The sequence below is a fragment of the Callithrix jacchus genome, chromosome 1, assembly GCF_049354715.1.
Source record: "Callithrix jacchus isolate 240 chromosome 1, calJac240_pri, whole genome shotgun sequence".
In the NCBI taxonomy this organism is placed as follows: Eukaryota; Metazoa; Chordata; class Mammalia; order Primates; family Cebidae; genus Callithrix; species Callithrix jacchus.
Window position 1 is genome coordinate 185,575,280 of NC_133502.1, and position 8,958 is coordinate 185,584,237.

General features: G+C 67.0%; 3 protein-coding genes across 10 annotated transcripts in view; 1 reads left to right on the top strand and 2 right to left on the bottom strand.

Annotated features, from left to right (window-relative positions):
• GRIN1 (glutamate ionotropic receptor NMDA type subunit 1) overlaps positions 1-5,500 on the top strand; it is a 29,866-nt gene extending 24,366 nt beyond the window's left edge. For 2 of the 8 annotated variants that reach the window (XM_035264075.3, XM_035264085.3), the window contains 4 exons: positions 324-433; positions 520-665; positions 1,939-2,049; positions 4,157-5,500. In XM_035264075.3, coding sequence (XP_035119966.1) covers positions 324-433; positions 520-665; positions 1,939-2,049; positions 4,157-4,273 — 484 coding nt within the window. In that variant the 3' untranslated portion in view covers positions 4,274-5,500. The remainder of the gene's footprint in view (positions 1-323; positions 434-519; positions 666-1,938; positions 2,050-4,156) is intronic. The other 6 variants (XM_035264082.3, XM_035264098.3, XM_035264094.3 and 3 more) reach the window with 3 other exon arrangements.
• Positions 5,501-5,502: 2 nt separating this feature from the next.
• On the bottom strand, positions 5,503-6,776 carry LRRC26 (leucine rich repeat containing 26). Its single transcript, XM_009005980.4, has 2 exons — positions 6,016-6,776; positions 5,503-5,930 (listed from the first exon to the last, which is right to left on the bottom strand). Exons 1-2 carry the CDS (start codon positions 6,707-6,709, stop codon positions 5,599-5,601), a joined length of 1,026 nt encoding a protein of 341 aa, XP_009004228.1. The 5' UTR covers positions 6,710-6,776; the 3' UTR covers positions 5,503-5,598.
• An 875-nt stretch (positions 6,777-7,651) lies between these two features.
• On the bottom strand, positions 7,652-8,895 carry TMEM210 (transmembrane protein 210). Its single transcript, XM_009005985.5, has 4 exons — positions 8,779-8,895; positions 8,479-8,614; positions 8,259-8,288; positions 7,652-7,887 (listed from the first exon to the last, which is right to left on the bottom strand). The coding sequence occupies exons 1-4, from the start codon at positions 8,864-8,866 to the stop codon at positions 7,698-7,700; spliced, it is 444 nt and encodes a 147-aa protein (XP_009004233.1). The 5' UTR covers positions 8,867-8,895; the 3' UTR covers positions 7,652-7,697.
• Between the last annotated feature and the right edge of the window lie 63 nt (positions 8,896-8,958).

Sequence of the window (8,958 nt, forward strand, 5' to 3'; positions counted from 1 at the left end):
CTCCCTCCTCTGCCTGGAAGCAGAACGTGTCCCTGTCCATCCTCAAGTGAGTCCCAGGGCGCCCGTGTCCCTCCTCTGCCTGGAAGCAGAACGTGTCCCTGTCCATCCTCAAGTGAGTACCAGGGTGCCGGTGTCTCTCCTCTGCCCCTCCACCAGAGATGGATGCCCTCCCCAGTGCTGGACCACAGATTCCAGACAGGGCCAGGTGCTGCCCACTCCATGTCCCCCCACCCCACAGGCCCCACCCTGGCTCCCCTGCCCCCAGCTTGCCTCATCCCCTCCTGTGCACCGCCCACCACAGGCTCACTAGCCCCCACCCCCAGGTCCCATGAGAATGGCTTCATGGAAGACCTGGACAAGACGTGGGTTCGGTATCAGGAATGTGACTCACGCAGCAATGCCCCTGCGACCCTCACTTTTGAGAACATGGCAGGTGCGGCCTCCCTGACACTCCGGTGGGTTCTCTGTGGACTGCGGCCTCCCTGGCCAGCAAATGAGGCTCTGGATCCTGGCACACAGGGGTCTTCATGCTGGTGGCTGGGGGCATCGTGGCTGGGATCTTCCTGATTTTCATTGAGATTGCCTACAAGCGGCACAAGGACGCCCGCCGGAAGCAGATGCAGCTGGCTTTTGCAGCAGTGAACGTGTGGAGGAAGAACCTGCAGGTAGGGCAGGCCACCCTCCGAGGCCTGGTGCCCAGGGCCCGGCCTGGCCATGGCCCTCCTCCATCCCCAAAGGCCGTGGCACTGGCTCTGGCTCCGGTGGGCAGGACTGGAGCTAGGAGCCATGGCCAGGGGCAATGGTGAGTGCTCCCAGGGAACGGGGGCAGTGCTGGTGGGGGGCTGCCTGCAGGTGGCTGCCCACTACAAAGCCGGGGCCGAGGGAGGCCACGGACCCTGCTCCAAGCCTCCGCCTGGCCCCTCTGTCTCCAGAGTCGCCCGACGGTACCCATTCCATAGGAAGGCAATCAGGCAGGGTAAGACAGGGGCCCGCCTGTGTATGGCACGTGAGTCCAAGATGCATTTTGCCCTCCGCCGACCCAAGCCCCCTTGACACCCTTCGGAGACCCCCTTCCTGCTCTCCTTGTGCTCTGTGACTCTGATCCGAATTGGGCCAGGCCTGGTCCTGCCTGGTGGCCAGGTCGCATCCATGAGAATTTGCCGCCAGCAAGGGCAGCCACTGCCCACCTGGGACAGGGTGGGTAGTGGGCCTGTACAGGCCTCAGGGCCTGGGCTGTGGCCGAATTCCAGTTCACTCCATCTCTTCTCTTTCTCTGGGTGCCGTCCTGGAGCCTGTGTCCTGAGATGAAGCTGACATTGCAGCCAGGGCTGCTGGGGGAGGGGGTTGCTGCAGCCCCACACCTCTCATCTGCCCACTCTTGCTCTCTTGGCCCCACAGGTCCCCTGGGGACCTGGCTGCTGCCACCACTGGCCGGCACAGGCCACCTGGCCATCAGACCTGAGGCCAGAGTCCCGGGAGCTGCCTCTGTCACTCCAATTTCACCTCGACACCTGCCTCTGGCCCTCGGCCCCTTCCTGAATCTTGATGTGTGCCCCTTGGGGGTCAGTGGCCTCCAGGCAGACAGCTGGTGTGGCCTGAGGGGCAACTCCTCCAGTCCTCAGAGGACTCCTTCTCCTCGGGACGCCTGTAAGCCAGGGCCACCCAGGAGCCAGGGAGCCAGGCGGACATCCCAGGAAGAGCCAGCCGAGATCCCCCAAGCCCAGTCCCAGCATGAGCAAGGTCAGGCCCGAGACCCTGGGCAGGAGAAGAGGCGACCCTCGAACGTCCGCTGTCGGCCCATCTGTGCAGCACAGGGAGGCAGGCAGGAGCGAGGGCCCAAGTGGCCGGCCAGGCTGGGCAGCGGCCCACCCAGGAGCAGGCGAGGGCAGGTGTGGCCACCACCCTAGCCATCTAATCACTTATACATATTCATTTTAGGATAGAAAGAGTGGTAGAGCAGAGCCTGACCCTAAAAAGAAAGCCACATTTAGGGCTATCACCTCCACCCTGGCTTCCAGCTTCAAGAGGCGTAGGTCCTCCAAAGACACGGTAAGGGGGAGAGCACCCCAGTCCCGCGTCCGACTCCACCTGCCCCTGCCCTGCGTGTGTCTCCCGCCCCATCACCCCGCCCCGGCCCCGGGCTCCTGTGGCCCACTCTGCCCGTCTCCCTGCGGCGGCCACTCTGCCCAGCCCACCTGTGCGGTGCTCTCACTCTCTGGACCTTTCTCCCCGGCCCTCCTGGGTCCTCGGCTTTCCCCGTGTGTCTCCGTTAGTCTGCCCGCCCACCTCCCTGCCATGACCCACACACCATCTTGAAGCTGTCATGTCGTTGGTCAGTCAGTCAGCCACACCACCTCTTGGGGCCAGGTCTGGGGCCCTGGGAGCCCAGCTCGGCCCCATCCTGGACTCCTCAGCCGCCAGGAGGCCACACCACTTCTGTTATGTCCCTGTTTCTCTCGCCTCTCCCAGAGGGGTCCGCCGCCCTCACTTCACCCCTGCGATGGCCCTTGAGGGGGTGGCTGTGATGTCCCATCCCGTCCGTCTGTCTGGCCACTGGCCCCGCCCCCCAGACACCTGTCTCACCTGTCTCACCAGAGCCATGCGTGTCGCATCTTCTATGTGGTCTCTGTGTGGGCCGGGGGCTGGGGGTCGGGCCTGGGTCCATCTGGGTGGACGGCTGGGGCCTGGAGTTGGAACTGGCCCCGGCCATAGGGGCCTGTCAGGCAGGGAGCGGGGTGGGACCAGAAGGGGTGGCTCCCACCCCAGGCTGAGCAGGGTCCCCGCAGGAGGTGTGGCAGCAGCTCCCAGAGGGTCTGAGAACAGGTAGGGGTGGCCCCACAAGCCCTGGCCTGCGGACACTGAGGTTCCCAGACAGGGAGGCCTCTGGAAGGGAGACGAACACCTCAGTTCCTGACCCCAGCCACCCCACAGAGCCCACCCCACAGAGCCAGGCCTTCTGCCCTTTGGAGCTCAGATTCCTCCTACCTCCTGCTTGGAGTAGCTGTGGCTGCACAGGATATGCACACTTGGACCAGAGGCCCCCAAAGCAGACCCAGCCTTGCTGGCAGCACTGTAGGCCCAGGCAGCATGGTGGGGAGGGGCTCTGCCCAGAAAGCCTCAGCCCAGTGGCCACCCTGAAGTCCAGGGGTCAGTCTGGCCCACAGGAAGCCCCCCAGGCTGTAGGCAGCATCACCACAAAGCTTAAGCCCCGTGAGGAAGTGGGATTTGCAGTCACCCGCCCCTGAATGCACTGGAAGCGGAGCAGGACTGCAGGGCACAGACAGGACTTGGTATCGAGCAACCCAAGTCCCAAGGTGAAGCCACCAGGGTGTCCCAAGAGGGACCCTGAGGCCTGGCTGCTCAGCTTCCTGGGAAAGGGACTTGGCATGCAGGATGGGTGGACAGTGAGAGCCTGTAGGGCTGGGATCCACTGGAAGCTCAAGGAGCAGGAGGAAGCACCATTCCTGGGGCCACCCATGCCCTGGAAAGCAGGCAGAGCCAATGCTGCAGAGTCTGAGCCAGGAGTCCCGCTAGGGGGCACAGGGAGCAGAGAGCCGCGACGGGGAATAGCACAGGGACCGTGGGCTGGGCAGGCTGCGGAAGAGCGGGTGTCCAGGGAAGAGCAGACAGGGGAAGCAGCAATTTGGGACAGGCAGCCACCAGGAGGCAAGCACAAATGTCTTGCAGGTGATGGGTCACTTTCAGAGGGTGACACTGGGTCCCAGGGCCCTGCCTGGAGCTGGGCCAGGTGCAGCTCAGAGATCCTCATGGTGCACTCCTGGGGACATGTTCCCAGCGGAACCCTCACCCGAGCCTCCCTGGGCACCAGGGACCGTCCTCTGGGGCCAGCCCTGGCATCATGTGGCATCTGGGGCTGGCCCCACCCTGCGAGGCTGAACTGTGGGGGGCACTGCCAGCTGGGGGTCTGGGCAGGGGAGGGCAGCCCAGCTCCCACCTGGTCTCTGGGACTGTGAGCTTGTTCAGAGGGAGGCCTGGGTGGGGGGCTCCTTTGGGCAGGGTGGGGTCAGTCCGGCTGCGGAGATCCTCTGCCCCGTCCTGTGGCCGGTCCGGGCCAGGGCGGCACTGGGCGCTGAGGGCTGGGGTCCCTGGCGGCCGGCGGGGCCAGCGGGTATTGATTGTTGGTTCTTATTTATAGAGCACCGGGGGTGGACGCGGCGCTTTGCAAAACCAAAAAGACACAGTGCTGCCGCGACGCGCTATTGAGAGGGAGGAGGGCCAGCTGCAGCTGTGTTCCCGTCATAGGGAGAGCTGAGACTCCCCGCCCGCCCTCCTCTGCCCCCTCCCCCGCAGACAGACAGACAGACGGACGGGACAGCGGCCCGGCCCACGCAGAGCCCCGGAGCACCACGGGGTCGGGGGAGGAGCACCCCCAGCCTCCCCCAGGCTGCGCCTGCCCGCCCGCTGGTTGGCCGGCTGGCCGGTCCACCCCGTCCTGGCCCCGCGCGTGCCCCCTGCGTGGGGCTAACGGGCGCCTTGTCTGTGTATTTCTATTTTGCAGCAGTACCATCCCACTGATATCACGGGCCCGCTCAACCTCTCAGATCCCTCGGTCAGCACCGTGGTGTGAGGCCCCCGGAGGCGCCCACCTGCCCAGTTAGCCCGGCCAAGGACACTGATGGGTCCTGCTGCTCGGGAAGGCCTGAGGGAAGCCCACCCGCCCTAGAGACTGCCCACCCTGGGCCTCCCGTCCGTCCGCCCGCCCACCCCGCTGCCTGGCGGGCAGCCCCTGCTGGACCAAGGTGCGGACCCGAGCGGCTGAGGAAGGGGCAGAGCTGAGTCGGCTGGGCAGGGCCGCAGGGCACTCCGGCAGAGGCAGGGCCCTGGGGTCTCTGAGCAGTGGGGAGAGGGGGCTAAGTGGCCCCAGGCGGAGGGGCTTGGAGGAGAGACGGCAGCTCCTTCCTTCCCGCAGCACCAGCCTGAGCCACATCGGGGCCCACGGCCCCAGCTGGCTGGGTCGCCCCTCCTCGGGCGAAAGCACTCCTCTGCAGCCTGAGCTCCACCCTCCCCTCTTTTTGCTGCACCGCCCACCCACGCCCCGTCTGCCCCTTGACCCTCCACGCCGGGGCTGGCCCTGCCCTCCCCCCACGGCCGTCCCTGACTTCCCGGCCGTCAGCGCCTCCCAGAGACGCTCGGGTTCCCGCTGCCTCAGACCGCCTCCTCCTCCTCCTCCTCCTCCTCTGGACTCGAGAGGGCCGACCCCCTCGTCTCCTCGTCCGGCCTGCGGCCCAGAACGGGCTTCCCCGGACGCTGGTTCGGGACTGTCTTCCACCCTGCCCTGCACCTCGGGCACAGGAGAGCGCCACCCGCCCGCCCCCGCCCTCGCTCCGGGTGCGTGCCCGGCCCACCACCTTGTACAGGACCAGCGCTCCCAGGGCCCGAGCGCGTGCCTTCCCCGTGTGGCCCATGCGCGGCGCGCTCTGCCCCTCCTCCCCCCACTTCCCGGTGTGTGCAGTGGTGATGCCTAAAGGAATGTCACGCAGGTTTCGGTCTGTGTCGCTTGTTGACGCCGACAGAGAGTAAAGGGAGGGCAAAGGCGTTGGGGAAGAAGCTTCCAGAATCCCAGGCGGCCGCGGCTGCTCAGGCTTGGGCGGCTGCCGCGGGGATCCCCGGGCCCGCGGGCGAGACCGAGCAGTGGGGGTCGGGATCGGAGTCCGGGTCCCGCGGTCTCCTTGGCCGGCGGAGGGCGGCGGTGCGGCGGCGGCGGCGCGCGCTGCAGGCGGTGAGCACGGATCCCAGCGCCAGGCAGGCGGCCACGCTGACGAGGAAGGAGGCCGGCCCGAGCGCGTAGACCACGGCCAGGTCCCGCAGGGCTAGCGGCTGCGCGCAGTGGCGGAAGGCGGCGTCGGGGAAGGCAGTCAGCGGGCTGAGTGTCAGGCGTCCCGGCCACACGCAGAGCGCCGCCTCGGCCTCTGCGGGACACGGACACAGACGCGGCGTCAGGCGGCGGCGGCCGCCCCGCCCCGCAGACCCCGCCCCGCGTCCGGGACAGCTCACCTGACGTGGACAGCGGGTGCCGGCGCAGCCAGGCGCACAGTGGGCGCAGCGCGCAGCTGCAGGCCCAGGGGTTGCCGTGCAGGTGCAGCGCGTCCAGGGCGGGCAGGCGGGCCAGCAGCCCCGGCGCGAGTGCCGCCAGCGCGTTGTCCTGCAGGCTGAGTGAGCGCAGCAGCGGGAGCGCGCCCAGCGCCGCGGGCTCCAGGCGAGCCAGCCGGTTGCCAGCCAGAGAGAGGGTGCGCAGCGCGCGCAGCGGCGCGAAGGTCCCGGGTGCCAGCGCTTCCAGCTGGTTGGCGCTCAGGTCCAGCAGCTGTAGCGCGCCCAGGCCCCAGAAGGCTCGCACGTGCACTGAGTGGAGCCCGTTCTCGCTCAGGTCCAGAAGCTGCAGTGCGCCCGCTCCCGCGAAGGCACCGGGCGGCAGCGCGCGGAGGTGGTTGTGGTCCAGCAGCAGCTCGCGGAGGCGCAGGCTCAGGCCCGCGGGCACGGCCGGAAGCGCGAGTGCAGAGCAGGTGGCCAGGCCGCCGGGCTCGCACGTGCACTCCTCGGGGCAGTCCCGGGCGCCTGGGGACCCCGAGGGCGAGGCCGTGGCCGACACCTGTGCCCAGACAGGCCAAGGCGACAGCGGCGGCAGCAGCAGCAGCAGCGGCAGCAGCGTTGGCGTCTGCGGCCAAGGCCGCGACCAGGAGGAACTCCGCATAGGGGCAGCCCCCAGTACCTGTGTGGGCGGCCCGCTGCCTGTGCGTCCCCGGAGCCTATAGTCCACTAAGCGCGTTCCTGCGGCGCCTGCACAAATGTTCTCTGGCGCGAGTGCAGGCAGTTCCTGTCCCACAGCTGGATCCACGCTTGGGGCGGGGCAAACGGCCAACGCCCGGCACCGCCGGCCACCTGTCCCGGAGCTCCAGACTGCTCTGGGCACAGCGCCGGCCACAGCACTATCGGGACCACCTCACCCCGACTGGTTCACCACCAGGCGCCCGCCGAGCCCTGAGCAGTAGGACGCCGCCCACCTGCCCCCGCCGACCTCACGGCTGCGACCGGCGCCCATACGCAACGCAGCCCAGAGGTCCTGCTCCTCACTGGCCTTGGCCCCCCTCAGGATCAGCAAAGTGAGCCCAGTGTGCACGTGCTGAGTGGCTTCACGCAGGGACGGTCCGTTCCCGTGGTGGATGAGGCCTGAACTGAACATGGGCCTTGTGGTGTAGGGAGACAGCACACCCAGGCAGGAGAGGATGCCAGCTCCACCCTTCCCCCTCAGGACTTTTCTGGACCGTCTGGGGTGCTGCCAGTGGAGTGGGGGAGGGGCATCAGCCCAAGTCCTGTTAAACCCAGCTGCCTCCGGAGCTGCCAGTTGCAGCCTGGGTCTCACATGCTTTTCCCTTCTGCTCATCCCTGCTGCAGGTACCACCTGCAGGTCCTGTTCTAGGAGCTTTCAAAAGCACGAGGTTCAGGGAGGAGCTGGGCTGACCAGCTGTGGCAGAGAAGGTAGAAACACATTAGGGGTGTGGTTTACTGCCCTGGGGCAGAGAACGCGGAACCCGGTGTGGGCCTGGGTGCCCGCTTTGATGAGACCCATAGGCGAGTGCACGCCCAACAATGCAGCCTTGAGGGGTGTGAGAGTCTGCAGGGAGGACAGTGCACAACCTCTAAATACGGTTTATTTCCTCTCCCCACCGGCTTCCTCAGCCCTACTCAGGTGGTAGGGGTGGGGGTGGGGGTGGCTCCTCTGGGGTAGCCTCCATGGGGATGGCCACGAAACTCTCATCCTCCAGTGGGGGCATCACGGAGACCTCCAGGTCAGCGTCCAAGAGCTGGGACTCCACATATACTGGATGCAGGTCCATGCGGTCTTCCTGGACTCCAAAATTCTCCACCAACCTGCATGACAGGGCCCGGGTCAGCACAGGCTGGTGGGGCTCTAACCACCCCCCGGAGCAGGCCAGCATGTGGAACTGTGCTCCCCCAAGGCCTCTCCTGGGACAGCACCACCCCCACCCACAGGGCCTCCCCTACAGCGCCCCCCTCGAGGGCCTCCCCTGGAACAGTGACCCCCCTGTCGCTGGGACAGCGCGGCCCCTCAAGGACCTCCCCTGGGACAGCCCCCCCCCACGGGGCCTCCCTGGAACAGCACCCCCCCTTGAAGGCCTCCGCTAAGACAGCACCTCCCCAGGCCTCCCCTGTGACAGTGTGCCCCCACAAGTTCCTCCCCTGGGACAGTGCATGCCCCCCAGGGCCTCCCCAGTGCTCACCTGTTGTTCACTAGTCTCGGGCATGTTTCACTGAGGGGATGAAAGTCAATATGAGTCCTGGAAGAGTGCTGGGCCCCGGACCTCCCCACACCTAGGAAACACCATTTCTACCCTAGGTGACATCCCACCCAGGGGGCAGAGGCCCCTCCTGCAAGACCAAGGGCCCAGGTGAAAAGCCTGGCCTCGTTCCCACCCACTCCTGGCCCCGGGGTTCACGCACCCCTTGGCCCGCAAGACGCCAATTGCCACGATGACGAGGGCGCAGAAGCAGCTGGCACCGATGCCCGCCAGCACCACAAGGAGGGCGATGAGGGCCTCTCGGCTGAGGCCAAGGCTGCATTCACAGTAGGTTCCAGCTGCAGAGACAGGGCCATATGGCCGTGTGGCCGGTCACCTGCCTGTGGAGGGACTCCAGGTCTGCCCCTGCCCTGGTAGCCCCCAGAAGGACACCAGTGCTCCTGCCTTGCCTGGGAAAGAGAAACCCTGGCTGGATGCAGGGTTCGGGGGCAGGAGGTGGTACCTGCAGCAGGGATGAGTAGAAGGGAGAAGCATGTGAGGCCCAGGGGGCTGCCACACAGGCAGGACTGAGGCCAGAGACCAGGGGCCATGTCCAGCCCTGGCCGCACTGCCCACCTCTGACGGAACTGTTGGAAGGTGCTGACCTCACAGTGGGACTGTGAGGGGGGCAAGGCCTCATGGT